At 38.6% G+C, this 24,248-nt stretch overlaps 1 protein-coding gene across 1 annotated transcript; it reads right to left on the bottom strand.

The window, feature by feature from the left end:
• Positions 1 to 24,174, bottom strand: MYCT1 (MYC target 1). The gene is made up of 2 exons (XM_064649178.1): positions 23,904 to 24,174; positions 1 to 2,967 (listed from the first exon to the last, which is right to left on the bottom strand). The coding sequence occupies exons 1-2, from the start codon at positions 24,157 to 24,159 to the stop codon at positions 2,435 to 2,437; spliced, it is 789 nt and encodes a 262-aa protein (XP_064505248.1). The 5' UTR covers positions 24,160 to 24,174; the 3' UTR covers positions 1 to 2,434.
• Between the last annotated feature and the right edge of the window lie 74 nt (positions 24,175 to 24,248).

The following is a 24,248-nucleotide window of genomic DNA, read 5'->3' as shown; positions in this document are numbered from 1 at the left end:
TTGAGGTTATAGCATCTAACTTTATTTCACATTCTGGAGCTTCCAGAATGCTTGTAAAACATTCATTTCAGATGTTGTGAAAACAAGTTTTAGGCATCTGACAATCAGACTGATTATGCACCAAAGAATCTGTGTTTTTAAACTCCCTAATTCAGGGAGCACAAAAATGCTTTGATATTGGGTACAGATTTCAGGAGGAAAAGAAATACAGTACATTTAAGCTTCCCTTTCTACATTGTTTACTAAATACAGTGTAATACGAGTAATACTATACTGTGGAAAGTTCTACTGTCATGAAATGTGCACTTACAATTCAGAAGTAAGAATTTACTCATCTAAAATTATTTCACTCTCAAGGAACAAGCAGTTTTGGCCAGCTGGGTACACACCGGGTACACACCTGGTAGGCCAAGTTGTATCTTCCATAGTCCATCAAACCCAATAAGCAAAGGAAGCAGGCTGGAATTCTACTTTTCATAGGCAGGTCAGAATAGGCAGCATCACCTATTCTGTAGCAAGGACACGATGAACACACTTGTGCATGCAATGAAGTTCACCAGACTCAGAAAACCTCTAAATGAAAAAAAAAAAGAATGAAGTAACACAATCTTTTTTCTCTAGATGACTATTATTTTAAGTCTGTAGCCTCTCATCAGCCAAATGCAGTTTTACAGTCTGATCACTTGGTGTGCTAGAACCCACAGTGTCTGCAGTGAAATGCTCTGTAAACTCTGTAAATGATTCTTCCTCTAGCAATGACATATATCTCTCCAGAAGGGAAAATGTTGCACACTAAAAATAAAACAATGAAAGCTAGTCAGTAAATACATGCAAAATAATTAGCCTTTACAATGAGGAATATTTTTTATGGTAAATATTGCTTGTAAGCTCAATGTTTCTAGCATTATTTGCAAATGATTTGATATTGGGCTGGAATACTGCGTTTCAGAAATTGATTCCAGTGCTTCCTTAGGGATGCTGAGCTCAGCAAAGGGATACACACTGCCAGTCTCCAAAAGCCTGAAAAGTAAGATTTAATGCATTTTGCCCATTCTTAAAAGCTGATGAATCTTTGTCCCTCCCAGAAGACAGATGAGAACTTGTTCTTTCTACAAAAGCCCCCTCAGAATCAGAAGTCCTGTGGATGGTAGTTGCCCAGGCCTTTTAGAAACAACTGGCTTATCTGTAAGTGACAAGTAGGACTGTTCCTCTACTTGCGGAAATTCTTTACTCTTTATTTGAACATGAAATATTTAACAGGAAACTGATACAATAAGACCTACTTCAGGTCCCATTTTTCTGTGCTATTTTCAAATCCTGAATGTTCTGTCACATCAATGCAATTAGTCTCTACTAAGCCAGGGGTTAGCTTGACATGATACACATATAAAAGTCAAGAATATATGCAACCCTCAACTAAATACCTCATCTTTATCTTCATATTCCAATTCATTATATAATCCCAGTATTCAACCACAGATGTCTGAAATCTTGCTTTAGTGAAAGACGAGATTTCAGTGAATAATTTGTCAGAAACAATTAAACATTGGTACAATTTGAGAAAAACAATTTGAAATAAGGAAATGAGTAATCCCATAGCAAGTCAGGAAACTTAATTAAAAAATAGTTGTCATTCATGCCACTTATCTGGATAACCAGAACTAGAAAAATGAAACATGAGCAGTTCTGCCCATACAGCCTCATTGGGTATTAAAATGGGACTACCTGTTCTGCTGGCTGCAGGCAGAAAATTCTTTGTTATCATGCATTTAATATGTTGTTCAAAACTTCTTTCTATGTGAAGCTTCATATACTTCACTAATTTTTCCCACAGTGTGGGGAATTTTACAGAAGCAGCTCTAACATGGAGTCTTTTCAGCTCACTTAGAATCATCAGAACAGGATGCCTATAATCACAGTCAGGATCTAAGGTTCCTCAGACAGAAGCTTTTCTGGGGTTATAGGAAGAAGGTGGGTAATGGGCGGTGTTCTCTGAAAATGTAACATCCTTGGGAAAACATGAAACTAGAACTTCTTAAAAAAAAAAGGAATAGTGAAATTTGCACTGATATACTGTGCATCAGTAATACCTAACATTATCTGTTTCTTCAAGAAATGATCTAGCTTTTATGCAGCAGCATTTTCCCCTCTAAAATAAAGAGACAATGGCTGCAATTAAAGATGATACAACACTATAAATATGCAAGCGTACAGCAGAGCAGTAAATTAAAGCCAGCAGTGCAAAGACAAGTGGTCTCTCAGACAGTGGGATGTTGTGCTCCAAGAAATCACTGCTACCCCCCTCTTGACAGGTCCGTCCCATCTGCAACTGCAGCTGGAGACTTCTCAGAGATCTTCATCATGCACAAAAAATTCTTGAGATAGTTGAGGTTCCTCCTAAAATGCACGGGTGTGTTTGCAACAAGGACGTAGCTCAGGATTCTGGGAAAGCTTTTATGATGGTTTCATAGGCAGGAGGTGGGGTTTGTGTGGAGTGGCAGATGCGGAGGCTGTTGTTAGACCAGTGGAATTCAGGTCGACTTAAGCTGTTTGTGGTGCTTCCTACAAGTGTTGTGGTGGTATTTGTGGGAGTGAGGGTGATCAGCTGACTGTTCGTCTCCACAGGGAGAGGAGGACACTGCAGAAAAGGGTGGAAGGTGGACGCACGAAAGCTTGACTTCCTGGGGAAAGAGTTGGCCTGCTCCAAGGAGGCTTGCCGCTGGAAGGTGAGGCTGGCCAGGCTCAGGTTGCTCCGACGTTCACAGCTGCTATTGCGGTAAAATCCAGTCCTGCCGGTAGTGTGGCCATGGGAGGAGGGTCTGGACCGACGGCTGAAAGCTGAGGGGCTCCCCTGGGAAATGTGGGCACTAGCTCTGCGACGGGACAAGCAAGTGAACAATGCCCAGATGATCCCTCCAATCACCAGTCCAATCACCATGGACACTGTGAAGGCTATTACTATCTCATCTGAAATACAGCAAAAATGAACATCAAAGTTACTTCATAAACTCTGAAGGATATTCCTGCAAGAAAATGAATCGAAAATGACAGCCTGCTTAAAAGATGAACAAGCCCTTAGACCTCTGTGTGTAATGCATGAACCTCACAACACAAACACAGCAGTTCAGAGTGCTCTTACTATACAGTATTTTGGTGTTTTGTGGGGTTCTGTGTGTGTGGTTTTTGGTTTGTCTGCTTGCTTGTTTCATTTGCATAATTCAAAAACACCCATAAAATAACACTACATTTAATATCAGTTTCTGTACCAAGGAAAGGAAAGTCTTTAGCCTTTCCCAGAATCAGCCACCCACCAGCTCCAAAGTGTGTTATAAAACTGCCAAGTATTTGCTCCTATGGGCAATAGGAGGTGTGGATTTATGCAGACTTATCCTTCTGTTTATAGATGTTTATGTTCTATGTATACATGTTCACAAATTCACCTATTAAAACAGTGATGTGCCTTCTGCCATGTTCTTAGTGGAGTAAGCCCTGTATTTATTAGAAAATGAGAACACTTCCTAGTCTTTTACTGCTGAGTAACGAATAGTTTAAATCCTCATAATAATTAATGTAAATGATTATATCCTAAATTATTATGGTCAGAGATAACCATTTGTAATACTAAGTCTCTTGAATATTTCCTACCTGCAATGCCCAATTTAAAGATGTATTAATCTGCCATTCAGAAAAGTAAATTTCTAGCTCTTTTAGAAATGTTTTCAAGGATTAAGGGATCTGAAAACAAAAACAACAACAACAGCAACAATAAAACCCCCATGGCTAGGATTTTTTTCTCTCCCATGTGGTTTCCCAGGATGGAAAACCATCCCAGGATGATTTTTCCTTGTATTTTTCTAAGAAGACAACAGTTACTTCAGAAAACTTCACTTAGTTTGCAACTGAACACCAGTTTTATTGCTAGTCTAAAAAGTTCAGATATATATTTGTAATCCTGGATAAGGCCTAGAATGAATGCAAAACCTTTATAGATCCCCTTAAAATTCAAGAAGGGCTTGGATCTCAAACAAGAAGGAACACTGTGTTGACAACTGGTGGAGCAAAGATGGAATAAGCAAAAAATGATTCATGGGACAACTTGAAACATGTTTGTTCTGTCCATGCTGTACTATCATGTTTGTGAAGCACTTCTGCTAAAAAGGAAAATATATTCATTGGATAGAGAAAGGTGCGTAACTCCTTCAGCACATCCAAGCACAGGCCAGATGACACTGTGCCTGGTTGATCACCATAAGAGAAGGTAGTAACTCCAGGACTGGAATGCAGGCATTAGAGCCCAAACAAGGCAAGATGAGACTAGGTTCAGAATTTTCTTGCAAGGTAGCAGCTGTTAAAATTTCCCCTGAATTTATAGTAATGTGCAAATAGTCATTCCCAATACTGAAAATAATGACAGTGAATCTGAGTTGTGGGACATGGCCAAAGCAGATGCCGAAGAGGTGAAGAGAGTTAGTGGCCTGAGGGATGTCTATGAAGAGCAGTCAGCACACTGCAGAGAGGAGGACAGGTGCTGGGCAGGGCCAGCAGGACTGACTTGCAGACAGAGGCACCCCAGTACTGGCACCTGGGAACATATTCCTTTGTTTAAGTTAGCCTTAAACTTAGGGCATGTCACTGCAGGAGCAGGGAAAGAAATATTTCCTTTGCTCATAACAGGGGAGATGTGAATGATTATTGGTTAACTGTACTTTAAGAAGTAGTCATTACCATCTTCCTTATCTACCTTCCTACTTTTCTTCCTTCAGTGAAAAATTGCTAGTGATGTGATTCATACTTGGAAGGCTATACAATCCTACTGTTCCTTGCTTGTAAACTCTTCTTTCAGATAGGCTTATAACTGTTATCCTTTTCAAATAAATACTGGCAAGGATAATGCATTGGATATTGTTGCAGAGAACTTCTCCCTCTCAGGAACACTTTGTTGTGCTTTCATTCAGACATGGATAAGACTTGATCCAAAAATACAATTTTGCTTTAAGCCCTCAATTTTATAACTATGAAACTCTTTACTGGGTACACTAAAGGCAAAGGGTCATTGCCCCGTCTGCTTTTTGCAAGAACCCACAGGCAGCCTCCTGCAGTGCAACTCTTGGCTGCAGATCAGAGCTCCATCACCATGAGTAGCCTTCCTCTCCCAAACTCAGTGTGATTCTGCCCTTTATAAAATGTCTTAAGAGACACAGCAGGACTTACTGTGCCCCTTTTGGTCAGGAATAGCTTATTATGACATTTTAATGGATTTAATACATTCTGTTACTGCAAGTTCCTACTCATATTCCCAAAGGTGAGAAGGGAGAGCCAGGACTTGGTGACCTCTAGCTGAATAAATCCCAGGATTCCTGAAGACAGTGTTTCCCATGCACTAGAGCTGCAGTCTGAGCACCCCTACTGCTCCCCCTGTGTGGCTATGGGAAAGTGGAGCAAGAACTAATCCTTTCTTGTGCTGATTTCTTTTGCACTTCAGCTCGAATGCTAGTTAGGTTATTATATTCAAGGCTGCCAAGGAATCCCCCAGACACAGGTCTCTGTGCTGCCACCGATATCCCTGCAACTCTTTGGACTCTCAGCTGGTGAAGGGGATCTCCGCAGGGCTCAGCAGCCTCAAGCATAAGCGGAAGCACAGCAAGACACAAAAGTGTACCTGGCTCTGGGGTTGCCATGCACCATGGTGAGGATTTGTCCCTGCATCCCTCTAGCCATAATTTTCACCACCTGCACAATCAAACCAGAGTTTCACACTGTTAAAAGCAGATGAGGGAATTGACAAATGTATTGAGTGCAGCTCTTCAGTCCTGCCCACGTGCTGTTCTCCTGTGCTGAAGGTACAGAACAGACAATTATCCCTTTGGATAATGGCTTCATTTTCTTTTACTTCTCTAGTTCTTTTATTTTTCTATCTCTATATATGAATGTCACAATAGAGGATAAAATTATTTCCTCGTGAAACTCAGCTGAGTTTACACTGACTATTGTGGTTGCCATATAGGACACCAAATGCTTGCTTTTCCATTTGGACCTACATTTAATCCTTTTGACTCTTATTATAGAAATATCACTAGACCCAATGGTTACAGACATTTAATTTTTTTCTCTTTCCAAAATCTCACTGACTTCAATTGGAACCATGGGTCACACTAATAGGCCAAACTTGCTCTTTGCTCACTCCCTGTAGAGGATGAATTTTACTGAAATGTAGTTCAGTTCTAAAAACTTGCATTGAAGAGTTGTAAATCTGTGCCCATTGATTTACTCTTTAAAATGTCCAGCAATCACAGCCCTGAGGTACATTGGAGAAAATACTATCAAACAGAGAAAAAGATCAAATGCAGAGTGGGACTTGCTGCACCTGGGATTTTGACGGGAGCCCTGAGTTGTTTTTCTCTTTCTTAATCTGGGCAGGGCTGGAGCAGAAACAGCCTTTCAGGAGAGTCAGCATGATACTGACACATAGTGTCCCCCAAGAGGCCATTAATATCTTACAGTTTCTTGGGAGCTCTGCATGTCATTCTGTGCTCTGCTTTTAAGGAAAAGAATAAAAAAAAAGATTTGGGGATAAGGTAGGGATGCTGTCAATACCAAAACTACCCGGGTGCTAGTCCTCTAAATATGTTTTGATCTGTATGTTTCTCAGGCTACTCACACTGCCTGCTTTATTTGATTATGTCATAACTGAAAAGATTTGGTACTCTACCTCAGTCAATTCTCCACTCTCACCTCTAACATCAGCTCAGGTGAAGGACAAAGGCTTTTATCAAATTTGGGTACAAAGCCAGAAATGAAAGGATAAGGAAAGAAAGAAACTGGATACCTTAGCTACCTTACCTTTCTGTCTACAGTGCTCCTAATGTGACTGCAAAAAAAGTTGAAATTCAGAACCCACAGTAACACCAATAATATCTGAATGTTACCCCCAGAACATCAAGTCAGCAAGTTTGTCAGCCCAATATCTATCCATATTAGGCAATTCCTTCTAAAGACTCTCTGTTCCCTCCTCTCTCATTTTTGCATGCAGCGCTAAACAAATGCAGTGCTACAGGTTTGTACAAAGCTTTTCCTTGGTTGTTGCAGCTTTCTTTAAAGATTTCATAACTTTCCATGAATTATATGTTTGAAGTGATAGCTTGTATGCTATCGAATTAATAACCTCTAGCAAGTGTTTAATACTCTATAGAACCCACACAGGAGGAATTTAGACATGTTATTAGTAAAGATCATAGACTGGCTGATAAGATGTTTTTCCCAGCACTTGGCATGAAGCAAGTTCTTCCCATCTAGCCTGGACATCTGAAGCAAGACCAGCTGAAGAGGGCCCATACTAATCTTTAAGTCTCAGAAGTGGGTTATGTTATATTATTCCTCACTTTGGGGTATACCTCACCAAAATACAGCAACACAGTCCCTACCTAGACTTTCAGTTCCTGAAATACCCAAAATCTTTATTTGTTTTCTGTGATGGAGTATCTTGCTTCTATCATGTAGGGTTTCAGGTTGCTTGCAGACATACTACGTCAATCTCTTACTTCTGTGAAAGTTTCATTTTCCTTTCAGGTGTATGAACCACATCAGATAGCAAGCCACCGCTTTGATTTCAAAATACATTTGCACTGGGGATTCATTTTCCTAAGGAATCTCCTCTTGCCCTCAGCTCTGGCTACAATGAACTGGAATAGCATTTTATTCCTTGAACTCAGGAAATCCTTTTGACTTGCCTGTTTCCTATCCCTTTATGATAAGTTTCCCAAGGTGTAAAGTTAAGGTGGGCATAGGGTCTTCCTTCTTCCATGCTTACAAATATATACATTTGAAAACTTTACAGCTGGCCAAGTATATGAAGGGATAGTACTACCTTTCAAAACCATGTAAGTAGCAGCTTCAATGAGAGCATCTCAGAGAAACAACCAGGATGGGGCAGAGGAACAGAGGACAAAGTACCGAATGCAAAGGAAAGGGAAATGGAAAAGCATTTTTTGTCAGGCTGTGCACATATGACAAATTTGAACAGCAATTTTGCCAATATTAGCTAATAAAGCTAATAAAGAACCAGTCAGCTTTCCAAGCATCCATTCTGCTCATGCTATTGCTAAGCACAAGATGTCAGAAAACACCCATAGGGTGATATGATACCTACACATCTGATTTGATTTCTAGCACCTGACTTTCAAATATTGCAGTCTTCTTTATATTTTGGAGATGCAAGTTTTTGTTGTTATTGTTTTATTCAAAGAAAATAATTAACTAGTTGTCCTGGTTTCATTCAGAACAGAGCTAATTTTTCTGCAGTAGCTGTGAGGGGGTGGAGCCTGGAGCCACGTGGTTATGTCTAGGTTGTTATTCTATACCATTAATAAATTGCTGGGGAGCAGGTGTAGTGGAAGGAAGGGACTCTCACTGTTACTCTTCGTTCTCTTATCTCATTGCTGTTTCCAGTAAATTGTTCTTATCTCAACCCATAATTCTTTTGTTTTTGTGCCTCCAATTCTCAGCTCCATCCCTGGAGTAGGAAGGAGAAAGAAAAGGAGGGGGAGCAAGCAAGCAGCATCTGATTTGGGAGAGTCTCAGGGAGACGTGGGACATTAAACTGGGGAGTGGCATCCCTAAAACCACAGTAGTTTTATTTTAAAATTATTAGAAGTGGTAAGGTAGCTTGTCAGTCAAGAATGGCATTGTTAAGCATTCTAACACAGCTTGCTATAGAGATGTTTTAGTCATATTATATTATGGCAAGGTTCTGTTCATTTACTTGAACATCTGAGAGTAATTTTCCTACTTTTCTTTTTTTCCACCAGCCCAAAACTAGAACAAGACATTGTGTATCTGACATGAAAACTTTATTCCATGGAGACTCCAGCAAGCTTCTATGTAGAACATATAAGCTCACTGATTTCATCTGTGTTAACAATGTGAAGTATCAGAACATATCACCATTATATATAGTGGAAAAGAGCAATTTTTATATTTTCAATCAAAATTTTAGGATCGTAAATTTATTTCCATTTTATTTCTTTCCTTCTTACAACTTGACAACTAGTAGAGGGTTTCATCTCAAACATGAAAAAATCATCTCAGCTGCTTTTTCCCAAAATGAATTTTTCCAAACATGAAAGCTCAGTGACAAAAGCAGGTATAAAACCCATACAAACAAGTATGGAAATTCATACCTGAACACTGCACAACTTAGCATAGAGCACCAGCTAGTGTATTAAAGCATGAACTGCATTTACAATGACAAATCTACTAACCTGATAGTAATAATGGTTCAGACACTACAGGAATCTCAGTGTCTCAGGTTTCAAGTGAGGTTCAGGTAAGACATCAGGGGATGTTAATAACACAGTCTGTTTTGTGCAAAATAAGATAGGAGCAGCCAGGGTCCATCAAAGTTTCAACAAACTCTTCCTAACAGCTATAGTGCTAAGGAAACTTCCCTGTCTGACCATGCAGCCATTCTGGCAGTCACACTCGTACCACCTGAGCTGGGACCGAGGCCCCTTTGCAGCTACACACCCCACCCACACAATTTCCTTACCGGTTCGACACCTGCTTTCCCATAGAAGAGTCTCAGACATCTAGATCCTTAAAATAATTTAATCATGGCACAATAACTAAATAATAAAATAACAAAATAACAGCTCGAGCTGTGTGTCTCCAAGGAGGGACCCTAAACAAAGGAACCCCTAGGCTTTTATACCCTTACAGTCTCAGGGTAGGAAAGTCTGGGGGTCGTCGGCTCCTGCTGTGCCTCTGGGTGTCCTGTCACCTGGCTGGGCCACATGGGCCCAGGTTCTTTGTTATGCAAAGAGTCGGCATTTCACGGCCTCTCGCCTTGGGCTCAGGCTCCTGCCCCCCAGAGCTCAACATCCAGCTCGATCTGCAACTGCGCACCGAGCTACCTGCACTGCATGTATTCCCCAAAAATAGTAAATGCACATCTCTAAGCTTTACAGGCTGCTGCTATTGCTCCTCATGCATCCCAGGCAGCAAGTTTGGAAAGGAAATATACCCTACCCAAAAGAGACACCACTTTCCCCTCCACAGAAGGTTTGAAGTGATTTGAACTACTTGAAATTTTATGCCATTTCTATGAACTCCAAAAAAATGGTTTAAAGTTGGGGCTAGTATGAGTAGCCAACTGATGTTGTCATGCTGAGTTCAAAAAGCAATTTCTTACTATATGAAAAGCGTTGACATTACTATCTTCCCAATTGTCACTAATTGTGTTAGAAAAACAGCCTTTCATTAATCATTTGTAGGCAGTCAATGATTCAGTTTGGTGGGTGAATCAGTTGCTGCATAATATCAACCAGCTGTGATGTTAGTCATGACAAAAGTTCAAGAAACTTCACACATGACTTTTGAGAGACAACTTAGAGTGACAGGCTACGGCACAAGGTGGTTCAGGAAGTTGTGATGTCCAGAAAATGAACCAGTGGGGATGGGGGCATCTGGAAAACAGAATCTGTTGGGGAAAAATAGCTGAAAGAAAAGCAGACTGTGCAGGACATGAGAACTAATAAACAAAATAAGTGAGACAGTTGTGCTGCCAGAAATATCAGAGCTCTGCATTCAGACACAGCTTGCTAAAGAGATGTTTTATTCAGCCCGTGCTACTGCAAGATTCTTTTCTGCAGCAACAGAGAGCAATTCTCCCACTTCAGCTAATACTTAAACTGTTGGGTTTTGTGTCCAAAGCAGATAATAAAATAAATACTGGGTTTAAAACAGAGCAAAGGAAATTAAAAAAAATAAGTTTTTATATATAAGGATGGGTAAGAACTAGAATAGATAGTCCAGGTATGTAGTGCATCTACCCCCATAAAAGATTTCAAAAAGCAACATCAGTCAAGAGTTGAAATATAGTCAATCCTGTCTTGAAAAAAGAAGGTAGAGCAGATGACAGCTCAAGGTCCATACTAACGTCGTTTCGTGCAGTTTCTAATACTTTTATTGATTGGGTAAGCTAATAGGCTTCAAATCTGAAAAATTTGAAAGATTATTAATTAAATGACAAGTTAAAAAAAAAATGCAGTCCACGCTTTTGGATTAACTGTATGTTTTAAATGCGGAGGGGCCGGCTGTTAATCAGAGGGTTAATGTCACGAACAAGCAACCTACCTAGGAACAAGATTGCCCTCTGCTGGAAATTGATGCTGGAAATTTAAACAATGTAGAAACCACCTTCATTCTAGTAAAATAGGGTGTCAGAAAAAGCCAGCAAAAAACATCCCAATGTAAGATTGCAGAGACGTTCATAGCGCCTCAAAAATAAGAAAAATTCTGAAGTGGATTGCTATAAACACTTAAGACTAGCATTTTGCTGAGGTTTTGAAAGTAAGGTAGACTGAGGCACAGAAAAAGTGTTCAGAAGCTTAGAGAAGTAAAGCCTGTAGTTTTGAGGGTTTCTGCAAAGTGGCAGAAAGTAATAGTTTGTGGCTTTCTGTGCTCATGAAGGCACGAGGCTAAGTCTGTTTTTAAAGTCATATTTTCTGCCATCCACAGCAATGTCCAGAATGATCTCCCTGCAGCAGAGTACATTTGCTTTGTTTACTAATACCATAATTCATTGTGATAAAAAGCCAGAAGAATGGAATATACCATCTCAATATCCCAAAAATCAACTCAGAGTTAATGATGTTTCCTTGATATTACTGGCAGTTGGTTTTTACTGGAATGATAAATAAGGAGTAATTGTAACAACCAGAAGGAAAAATCTAAGATAGACATGTCAGCATGTTTAATTTAATACCTTTGGCAAAACTATATGGCAAAAAGCAAAGATTTCTTGAGGCAGACAGAGAAAGAAACTCTGTTACCATATTGTTTCATTATGAATCCTAATGCATTACAAGGGTAGTAAAAGAATTCTGATTTTTTCCCCAAGTGCAGCAAAATATCCTCTGGCAAGGCATTCTTACCTACCTCACAAACCCAGAACTAAGCTATATGGCCTCTGCATGAACGTAAATCAAACACTAAATCACAGTTTACCACAGTGCAATATGACATTATAGTTATTACTTTATTGATAAAAATATTTTACACCTGAGAATAAATAATTTCATGTATGAACAGAGCATGAGTGACTGGAGTGAAATCTTAAAATTAAGCAGGATTTCCTAAAATTCCTAAAATTAAGGAAGAAATACCAAAGTACATATGATACATTTGAGAAAACAGGAGTCATCCAGAGTTAGAAAAAAGCACAAGAATTTGAGGTTACCGGGAAGACTGTGGGGTAGGAATATATTGAAATCATCCTCAGTCCCTCCACAGTAATTCTGTTGTCTGTGCCTGACCCAGACACATCTTCAGGTGGAAATTTAAAAAGCTGTAAGAAGTTGAAGAATGGAAAGTTGTTTGTGAACTTTGCTGAAAACTGTTCTAAAGTATCCCATAAACAAGTATTCAAGGAGTAGGAAGAGTGATCTGTGTTTTTGTCACTGCAGTAATATCTGAGCTACATCTAGTAATGCAAAAAAATCTCCTGTTATATTTGTCTTCCTCTGGGAATGGGTATAGTAGTGAGTATTTTGAGAATACAGAAGTATGCTCATATGTGGTAGTACTGTACTATTCAATTAGTTACCTAAAGTTCAGAAATTTATCTTTCATTGTCCCAGTACTTCCTGGGTGACGATCAATCAGTTTGATGTTCAGGAGATTTCTCTTGTACCAAATATGTCTATTAATATCTATTTTGGTGTGGGTTAGGAGACCCAATTAAGTAGTAGTCATAAGAATCTGTGCAACCATGAGCTGATAAATGCTGGCATAATTTCTAAGTGAAATAATCACTGATCTGGGGTATTAGTCAACTCTTGTTGACACAGGACAGATGATCCAGGCTGGAGACTCAGTATGAAGTGGGCTATTGATGCTTTTCCCACATGAGCCAGTGTTGTCAGAGAGGCTATATTTGCACCAGGCTGGGCCAGGTTCTGCTTGCCCAGAGATTCCTACAATTCTCAAGTAACAGAGCCATCGATGGCTTCCTTCTTTATTTATACTCTGCCTGCATAAGTCATGCACTTTCCACAGAAGCCACATGTCTGCTTGGTTGATTCATTCTTCCATTACCCTGGATGACAGAGAGATGGTATCAATATAACACAGTTTTTTAAAAGTGAAAGGTTTAAAATTAACAGATGTCAGTTAAATGGTCAAACGTCAAACGTGTGTGTTAAGATGCTGGATTGTGAATTCAAATGTCTAAAACAATTAATTGTCCTATGCATATAAGATGCCAGAGAGACAAGGCAGAGCCCTCTGGTGAAAAGCAGAAATTGCCATGGCTGTTTTCCTCAGCAAACATTTGTTAGAGCCCAGAGGAGTTTACGCATTACACTGAACTGACTATTTTTTTCTCTCCCATTTATTTTACTGAAAATTTCCTAGATGTTATTTTATTACAATGTTGTATATTTTTGTATTGTTGATGGACTTTTGGTTGGGGTAATTTAACAGATAAATCTTAAATTACTATTGTCCAAATTTCAACATATGAAAATCAAGTTCACATTAGTCTCTTTTCTAACTCTTCAAGTAGAAGGGAATAAATTATTTTATTTAGGACTGCTTGGTGTAAACTTGAGTACAATACAATAGGTTTCAAAATATGAATAAGTAAATGTGGTTAAAGCTTCTATAGGAAGTGAAGATTCTACCTTGAAAAGCAGGGGAAAATTACATTGTCTGTAATAACTGTTATTGATAGTATTTTCTTCTGATTTTCTTTTTAATTTTTTTTCCCCAGGAAAAAGGATAGGGTTATGAAATGAAGATAATCTTACTAATAAAAAATGTTCAGTCTTGAGTCTTGATTTGACTTCGTGCTCTTCTTTTTTGATTTTGGACATCTCATTCCATCTTCTGTATAAGGGAGATGGTACCACTCCCAGACACTCATTTGGCTCACTAAGATTTTAACAAATATTACAAACTCATTTAACTTCTGGATAAACAAATTACAATGGTAAAATGGGACATTGTGTATAAATATGTAGCAGTCTCCTTCAACAAGGTCTACAAGAAGAACTAAGTCAGAACCATTGCACCCACAATATGCTGAGATTAGCAGATGTGAATATGAACGCTGTTAGGCTCCAGCAGTTGAGCCTGCAGCTACAGGGCGCTGGTCTTGGGGACAAAGCACAGCACAAAGATGCTTTTACTATGTGACACTTTCACATGCCAACACATTCACTGGTGTGGTGCTTGGAAGAAGAAATATATTTTGTTTCCTAAGGACCAGATTTCTGTATTTGGTAGATAAAGAACGATGCTTCTGGTAGCTCATGTGACAACAAGCAGAACCATATAATCAGTCACTACAGTAGTAGTAATTGTTAAAATGTGTGTATGCTGTATGGTTGATTAATATTTAAATAATACTCTGAAGAAACTTTGCCTCTTCCTTGTACTAACTCAGATTTGTGTCCTTCCTGCAAAAGATGGTAAAGTATTTGACAATCAATGGTTGTATGGGGGGGGTGGGGAAAGTGGGAAAGCATTAATTAGGATGCAACAAAACACAACCTGAGGATGAGAGACTCACTTTAAAAGAATAACTTATATACAAGGAAGAAATCATGCTCTGATAGGCAGAGTGGAAAAATAAGACTGATCTCTTCATGACATAGTTTGTTGCTTTCATCCAACCACAGTAATATTCTTTTCTTTTGGCTTGCCAGAATAAAGGCAATGAAAAAAAGTTCATCATTAATATCACTTTTATCTCTCTGACAGGCCTGCAATAAGATCTTGGAATCTATTTACATATTAACTTCCTAAATGTAGGGTCTGACTATTGACATAATCCTCTCTGCTTCAGTAATGGAAGTGAAAACTTTAATGTGCTCATCAAATCTTTTACTTAACTGATAGAAAAATAAGCATAGTCATATTAAATTTGGGATATTTTGATAATTCTGGCCCTTCAGAAGACAGTATATGATTTATCTGATAAACTTTTATGTAGGATTTATACTAAATAATGGTAGTCTAGTAGTTGATACAAAATGGTATCTGCAAAATCTAGCTGAAAAATAAAACACGGTGTAAGGCTAAGGCACCATTCTGTCTCCTGAAGAAATTAGCATGGGCAGAGTATGTTTGGATTTGACACATGACCTTGACTCCTGTCCTTGATGGACCACTGAGGAAGTGCTGGCTTCCTACAATAGTTTGGTACCAGCATAAGTAGCACTAGAATGTGCAGTGAGCATCTCTTGCCTGACTGCTTCGGGCTCTCTGTAGCGATACCAGAAGGTAATCAAGCACAGGGACACAGCAAACAGCTCCAGCAAACAGCTTCAGTAAACAGTACTGTGACGTGCATAAGAAGTCCAGCTGAAGAGCTGCATACAAATCAGCTCTTCTCAAACACAGCTGAGGGGGAACAGAAACATGGTTCTGATTCTTCTGAAGCTGAGAGGGGGAAGATCAGTCCCACTGAAGGGCTGATGTTCAAACACATTTGCTGTCATTACTAATGCCTCACCATCACATGCTATCTTTTATTTTCCTTCAGTTAAACCTACACCCTTGTTGCCATTGCTCTCTTGATTACCACTACTTGTATGACAGCTGTGTCCTGTTTGAGTCACTGGCCCAGGCTGTTCTGCTGCTGCCTTGTGACACATCCCAAGTCAGTGCAAGGCAAGTGGAAAGTGGAAGATCTTTTAGTGACCTTGACCTGATAGATAGGACAGTTATGTCTTCCTTGCAGAGATCTTAACAAGTTCAGGCAGAGGAAAGGTGGCATATGTGGGTCTCACTTGCCTCAGCAGTCTTCTGACTACCATGATCATTGTCCAAATTATGTGGAATACTTAAATCAGCTTCTGTCTACTTGTTCACTTGAGAAGTTACATAGTTTTTTATATTATATATGACATTTTTTATGTCTCCACCTAAAGTGGAAAAAAAAGCAATTGCCATTAGTTAGAGGAAATCTCTATTACTCTGGAAGCCATGCAGCAAAATTACTCTGATGCTGCTGGGCCTGTGAGGATGCACAATCCTACAGCCCTCTCTAATATGTGAAGAAAAAAAAGTCTGTCTCAGTTCTTATATAGGTGAAGCTGAGTTTTACTGATGTGGACATTATTTGGTTTTACCTGTGTACTGTGTTCTCAGGGTCTAAGGTCCCAATGTGTAGTATTTGTAACAAAAAAAACTGGCCCCTGTCCTAAAAACTCTGCTGAGCTGTACAGAATTTTCATAGTCCTGAAAATTCACCATGCAGATACATTGCAATTTTTAGTCATCCATATGAACAAGGTTACTCAGGTTAAGTATTTTGTTAAGTAATCTGGAAATACGGTTTCACTATTATGTAATATTTCACTGAGGAGCAAGAGGGAGAACATGTAGGTACACTAGATTTAAAGAACATGTAGGTACACTAGAATCTAGTGTAGGTACACTAGATTCTTATTACACTGGTAATAAGAAGGGAAACATTTCAAGGATGTAACATCACCATAAAGATCTCATTGTCTCTCACAGTGTTGTTTAAATGTATCATAGTTTATATCTGTGTTGTACATCTGCTTCTCAGACAGAGATATTTGAAAAACTCGATGTGTTTACAGGAAGCATTTGCAAAGCCAGAAATATCTTGCTATCTGATTGCATGTCACATTTTGCCTCATCATCTTTCTCTTGAGAACATTCCTATGAAACAGCACAGGGAAGTTCACTCTGGTTTTCAAATAGGGACCTGAAATGCGGAGGAACTGTCTACCTTCTCTTCTGGAAACACAGCTAAAAATCTGCCTTCTAGTATGCTAATATCCACAAACATTTTTGAGGGAATCCAGCTGGCTCTAAGTTCAAGTTGACCATGGGAAAATAAGACAATTCTAGTTTCTCAGTGAATTTGGGAAAACTCAAGGTGTTTTACTCCATGTTAGAAACCCTGCCTCAGGAGTCTGAACACATTCTGAAGTTGACAAAATTGTGCACATTGTTAGCAGGTTTCTTACAAGAGTGTGAGGAGGCTTTATTTCGCCACTGCCTGTAGTCAATATGGCTACACATCCACTAAGCCAGGTATGCTTGCAAATACGTTATTTGACAGAATTGGGGAAATCTGCAGCCCCAAGTCTGTCCATACCAGACTGACACAAAGAGGCTTAGGAGTTCTCTACTTCTTTCTGCACCATACCATATAATATGCACTCACGCCATTCACACAAATTGTCTAGTACAGACAGCATTTTGCACATATTTTAGAGGAAGAATGCTCTAATTAGTTGCTTTGATCAATATCTTCTGGTCTAAGGACCAAGGGAAAAGACTCCAAGGCTATATTTTTCAATCATTTTTCCTGGCCATTTCATGGTGCGAATTCTGAGAGCTGTCTGACTAAACTAGGAAATGCATCTCTCCTTCCTATATATTTTTTATATGTTAGGTTACTTTTATATGGGGTTTCCCAAGTTCACATGCCACTGACAGGTACTAGAACAAATCAGTGAGGGCATTTGTATCATAAACATTTCAAAACAAGGTTTTTTCTTCCATGAGTAGATATACCTGGCTGTGAAATAGGAATGAAAGACAAGCTGCTCTTTCTTATTAGAAGTCTTAAGGGTACGGAAAGGTAGCTCTGGTGATATACAAATTTTACCTTTTTTAAAGGCTCCAGCGTGAATGAGTAAAGGAGAAAATATTAGTCAGAAGATGGAAGATTAGGTAAGCAGTAACGAACTAGCAGGAATCTAGAAAATTTATAATAACAAATTTGGAAGTATGAGCCATGTAGTCACTTGGAAAAGATAAGTGAGGAGTTGGAAGCAAGGTTTGTTCACACACAATTGGCTCTCTTATGAACTCCATTATGATGGGGACTGCTCAATGTCTGCTCAATGATTTGAGGCATTTAGTATCATAGACCACGAGGTAAACCTCTGAGTTGCAAGTAAGTCTTTAGCTGTGGATCTGTCCCTGATGAGAAAGAAGCCAGACTCTGAAATTCAATTGTTAAGCAGCCTTGTAAGGTACTGCATGATAAAGCACACTGGGAAATGTGATCAGGAAAGTTGTTGCTGTAAATATTGTCAGTGTATGCCCCATAGGGAGCTGCAGATTCAGTGTGAAGACTGCATTTTACATATATATATGGCTATCTGTGACATGGGAAAGGTCTTAGTACAGGCTCCTGACCAAAGAACTCAGATACATTCTTTCAGATATGTTTGACTTCACCAAATCAATATGGATCATTCCTTCCTCTGATAACATTTGCTTAGACCATTCTGGTCCTTTCCCTCTCGTTCACCACATATTGATGAATTTGGCTTCCTTTAGTTTTTATTTTTATTGGGTAATTTTATCTGTTCTTTGTATAATGTTTTAACTAAATGCTAAAAGACAATTAGGTTAAAGAAATTAAAAACTGGAAATGTCAGTTATCACTGAAATGCAATATTCACTAATTATCCCCAGTAGTCTGTATGAATGGAGAACTGCTTAGTTAGTCATAAAAAATACAGTGTGGTGTTTTCTGTTATGGCAATACTCATATTTGCATTCTAAAAGGCTCTATCATCATTTTAGGTCTCTGTTTTCTGAAGAATACCTATTATTTTGGAGTGTCCCATTATTTTGGATAAGGACTGGAAGGAATTATTCTCTAAAACACCAGGACAGTACTGCATTATGAGGTCGGAAGAAAGAATTTTGACTCTTCCCCCTCTCTGCTCTCCCACTGGGGCTGCTTCCAACAACAGGAGCTTGTAAAGTCTGAAGTTGTCTGACTCTAGCAGAACAATTTCAAAAGCAAGAAGCTCACTTGTTCACATCCCATTTCCAAACTTTTGCAGGCGTCAGTGATCTAACCTAAAGACTCTGCAGAAAGGCAAAGACATTTATTCCTTGTGCTATAAGCTCCTCATGATGTGTGATATGCTGCCAAGTATTTCACTTTTAAAATCACTGGGGTTTTCCAGATAACAGAGAATTGACAAAAAAATGGCCAACTGCAAGTAAAAAGTCCAGTTGATGCAGTGTCTGCAATCACCTTATTCTATTTTTTTGTCTCATTGTCATGAATTAAAACACCAGGAAGTAAACGCACACTAGAGTGAAAATTTGAAAAGGGAGAAAATGTAATGGAAGAGAAGAAAAATAGCAATTCAGAAAATACATCCATGGGATTGATAGATCACCTCAATCCAAAACTCTAATTTTGTTGTGTTTTCCTCTCTCTTTTTTCCACTTCAACCCTGAAGGTTTTCTCTACTCAGAAAAAATCTCCAGTGGTGTAAAGCAACTATAACTGTTTAATGTCACACCTTCACTTCCTCCTTTCTGCCAGCAAAGGAATTGCACCTTCAGCTTAATGAAGTCCTCTGAGCTATTAGCAATGCCAAGTCTACCAGGTTAAAGGCCCTCTGGGGAACTCAGGTATGAAGACACTGGTCTTTTCCAGTCATCAAACTTCTACGAAGAGAAGTGGCCTGGTAGAAACTACCACTGCCACATCTGCTGTCAAGCGCTCCACAGCTGGCTCCAAATTGTAGTCTTTCTGTGTCCTCATTTCCAGCAGGACAGCTGAGGCAGCTCCTAGAGTCTTTATTTATTGCTGCTAAAGTTTGAATAATAAGGGTACAAAGTGTATGAACAGAAGCAAAGGGAATGAGGACAGACCATGCAGTGGGTATGATGGAAATGTGCTGACACAGACATCAGAGTGTAAGCCAACATGCTTAACCTGGTCACCACACAGGCCAGCACAAATGCTACTTTTGTCACTTGCAAAGAACCAGACTGGATCTGTTGCTTGTGCTTCTACTCTTCCATGACCACCACCCACAAAGGATCCCAGAAATCTGGTCCCATGGCTGTCTAGGTTGGGCTTTGCAGTCTCTCACAGCTGTGTTACTGGTTGAATCAGTGCTGCCGTTCACAAGTATTATTCCAGTTCATATAGACAATGACACAAAGTCCTTAACCATGATTATTGCTACACCAGTAACATGCTAAACATGACATCAGACATTAGAATATGCTCATCCATAATGACTATCATTTCCAGCAGACTATGCAGTCTGACTTCTTTCAAACAAACAGACACATTTTAATGAGGAGAAAACCAGTGTGTTGAGGGAGGGACAAGGCAAAATTTGACATATTTAAAAACATGGGTGCCTTTGTAGCTTATAAATTCAAATGATAATGCTTATAGTATGTGCCAACCAGTTTGCAATCTTAAAATGCTGGAAGGCAGCTGATATATGGCATTATTTCTGCACACCAAACAAATAACACCCTGGATTCTGATTCAAGAAAAGAAAAATTGTTCTCAATGTTTTTAAGGTATTAAATTCTAATATTGCATTTTTAAATAGGCACTTGAGTAAAACTAGGCTGAAGGATAGTCTGGGGATCTCATGGCTAGGCTTTGTGAACAAAGATTTAGGAAGGCTCTATCCACATTTGTTACAAGCGCGCTGGTGGCTAATGAGGCCAATACGAGACAGACATATGTGATTGCAAAAGGCACAGCAGAAAGACTCCTTAGATGTTATCTGGGGATCTAAATTTGTGTTGATTAAAATCTGCTTACACTTTTTCTCTCTGCTGCTTTCATATTGATCAAATTTACCATTTAATATGAATTTCTTGATCTAAAATTATATTACTATTTGCACTGAAGAAACAGGATTGTCTTGAAGACATTTACTGTATTCACTTGCGTGCAACTGAAAATGCTTTTAGGAACTACAAGAAATGCACTCCTGGTTTAAATGGAAACATCTTTGCTCCTACTGTTACCTTATAAATCAAGAAGAACTCAATAAAGACTATATTAAAACAGTAAAAAGTGAGATTATTATTTGATGAATGGGTATCAAATCTTAATTTCTCACTCAGTTATTGTTAAACCTTGTTTTGAAACTAGCAATAAAAATTATAATCCAGACTCTCTGTCTACAGTTCCATGTGATATCAACAGTGATGAAGTTCAGAAGAGACTGGCTTTAAATGCTTCTCTTCTTACATCTCCCAAAGTACCATACTATGGAAGTACATACTGAAAGGAGAGTGACCAGCACTCTCCTTAAATAGCTTCACAAAAGCTGACACCTGAAAGAAATGAACTCCTGCAACCTTGCAGTAGCTCAGACAACTTATCTGAAACAGGCATGTATATCTACAAAGATTTCACACAACATCTGTAGTAGGGAACAGCTCTAGCAAAATGAGAATCAGGATTCCGATTTTGTGCTTATGACATGTTACACAGAGGATATTTGCTGACAGGGCCAGGACTTCTATCATAAAACTCATGAATTTAAACCAGAAAAGGAGTTTAATATTCTTTTTTAATTTTTTTTCCAAGCAGAATTGATTATAGGCCAGGAAAACTATTCTTTTGCTTCTTCTGTTTTCCTTCGCTGCATAATTTAGCATTTCAAAAATACTAAAGATTGATGATGGTGATGTATGAATTCAAAGAAGAATTCCTGCAAGATCTACAGCTAATTCCTGCAAGATCTACAGCTCTCCACTCTGTCACTGATAGCATACAGAGCTTGCAAAAAAAAATGTACTAATTATTTTTTAATATTATTATTTGTTAAGGTCTCTGCATGGGTATAGAGAGAGGGTCTATACTACTTAGACAACTCACACAAAATGACTTATATAGAGGTGTTTATATCTCGGTTTTATCTACATAGCTTTATTCACGTACACTTCCACTAGCCTGGAACAATTGTAAAAAGATTTATGTGTGGTAACACATAAATAAGCAGAGGACAGTTTAGTTTGTTCATTGTTCTGAAATTCTTAGTCACTTTTAAGATGCTATTGTGTGAAGATACCACTGGAAATTAGACAGCTTTAGAAAACAGGATGCCTGTTTATTTTCCAGCACAGGGAATTAGATGTTGGACAATAGATGATTTATAAAAGTGTAAGAAATTCAATGTAATTATGAATAGGTGCTTTTTCTTTTTTTACAGCACTGATATTTTTTCTTACAAATCCCTCGCATCAAACTTTTGCACACATGTTGGAGTTTACGCTTCGGCTGAGTCCATGGAAGACGCTGAGAAGTCACATATCTGCATCTTGGTAAGGTAGTAACACTCACAGCACTACATGGTGGGTGTCTTAGAAAATAGCCTGTAAGCCAAGTCCTAAAAAATCAACGTTTCAAGTACTGCATTCTCATTTAATAAAGAGCCAAATTTTATTTATATCTATTATGTGTAGTTTTATTTTAACTCAATTCATGTATTTCCAGGATGTCAGAAAATACACTTCTATAATATTAAGTGAAGTCTCCACACAGTGAGCTTTTGTCTCCATTGTCCTCTGACAGAGGCTATACAGTGACCCTTCCTAGTCTACCATGTACCATATACCTACAGGAAAGGAAGAGAAAACACTATTCACTCTTCTAAAATCTATCAGAAAAATAAGAAAAATCTAAGAGGCATCTTCCCTTCAAAGGATCATGCAAGCTCCTCACAAAAATCCAAGCTCTGAGGTTCATCTACTGTCAAAGCAAACATGATGTGATCAGGGCTGGGTACAATGTCAGTCCCTGGCAAGCCAGATGGGCAATGATAATGAAAGGAGCTGCTGGCCCTTTCAGCAATAAGACAGCTCCTCTGTGTCCTGCTCGGTGTTGTGAAATGCAGCAAATTTTTGTTCTGAAAGAGCCATTTTAGAATTACATCTGTCTTCACTTTATAAAATTGATTGTTGTTCTTCAGAGTCCAGCAGACAACCTCTAGACAAGAAGAGGTTCTGAAACAGTAATAACTGTAATTTTTCTTCAGTTAATCTGTAAGTATTTATCAAAGATGTCAAGTGTCATTGCCCTAATCTTTAGCCCAAGACACAAAAATTAAGTGGGTTACTCATGGTCTCTCAGCAGGAAAATACATGTGTCACTGCAGGAAGCATAGATGGCATTCAGCAGATTCTTGTTCCTTATGCTAAGAAAAAAAAAAAAGAACCTCTTTCCATCCTCTTGTCTTTTTTTCCCAATCTTTTCCTGAGGCACTTCTATGCAACCAAAGTCCTATTTTGATAATGCATATTATTTTTGGTTTTAAATAGTGTTCAGATTCTTGGAGGGATCATCGCCAATAGCAATAATATAATAGATAAAACCAGATCATATGATTCACTCTAATGCTTAACTGCTAATACATGTTAATGTCAAACATAGCAAGCAATAGAGCTTTTTGGAGGGAAAGATTTTCCAGAGCAGATGCAGAGAATCCTTTAGGATCAAATCAATTAATCTAATTACCTTGAATGAATGTCGATATAACATATGCTTCCACCTCACACTATATAGTTCAGTTAATGAACCATTCCCAGATTTGGATGAAAGAAAACAGTCGTAAGAGATACTAATCAAAATATACATTGAGGAAAAAATAAGGAAAACCCTATCGTGAGGCACCACAACAAACTACAAATAACTTTTTGTTTTGGAGGAATAAGGCTTTATTCCAAAGGTTGCAACATGTTTAGTTTTTGTTATCTCTTTTTCATTAGAAGATGAAACAGATCATGTCTGCTGTGTAGGTACATCCATTAAGCGGTTGAGAATGTCAACCTGATCTGAAACATACTGAAGTCAATAGACACCTTTTCAACTGACTTCAGTAATGAACTTTATGAAACAATCAATTCTGCCCTGGCACCTCCTGCTGTCTTGATTAGTTTAAAGACATGATAAAACTTTGTCGAAGAAACGTTTGAAAAACAATCTTTTCACTGCAAGACATACAAAATCTATTCATTATTTTTACATCCAGTATGAGGCTTGAAAGTATCTAGAGGTATTTTTAAGGCAATCACCAAAAAATATCAATATGTACTTTAACAATATTCTAGAAAAAAATCCTTACCCCAAAATTTTGATGGCAATGTGCTATCATTTGGAGGGTTTGTGCTGTTTCTATCCATAACATCCAAATAGCAAATATAGAATGGTATGTCCACAGAGGAGCAATAGTTTTCTGAAGGTTTGAGATTTTGCACTAGAAGTAAAGCTTTTGTGCTGCCACGGAACAGTGTTGTTTGCCTGAAAGGAAATGGATGTATCACATTTCCTGCTTGTGGACTCGAATTAGTAAGTGCTTGCCTTATCTTGGAACACCACATGGTTCCTGAGATGGGGAAGTAGTTTCCTTCTCGTCATTTCCTCGGCCAGAGCAAACTGACTCAGAACAATACCAAATCACCTCCTTCTC

Source organism: Pseudopipra pipra, chromosome 3 (genome assembly GCF_036250125.1).
Source record: "Pseudopipra pipra isolate bDixPip1 chromosome 3, bDixPip1.hap1, whole genome shotgun sequence".
In the NCBI taxonomy this organism is placed as follows: domain Eukaryota; kingdom Metazoa; phylum Chordata; class Aves; order Passeriformes; family Pipridae; genus Pseudopipra; species Pseudopipra pipra.
The sequence above is the reverse complement of the archived record's forward strand: the minus strand, read 5'-3'. Positions and strand labels throughout refer to the sequence as shown.

Bases quoted from the DNA above. Each gene is read 5' to 3' on its own strand.
- MYCT1 (XM_064649178.1), bottom strand. From the start codon at position 24,159: ATGTGGTGTTCCAAGATAAGGCAAGCACTTACTAATTCGAGTCCACAA. The intron at 2,968-23,903 runs GTAAGGATTTTT...GCTGTATTTCAG, and splicing joins ATTGCCATCAAAATTTTGGG to ATGAGATAGTAATAGCCTTC.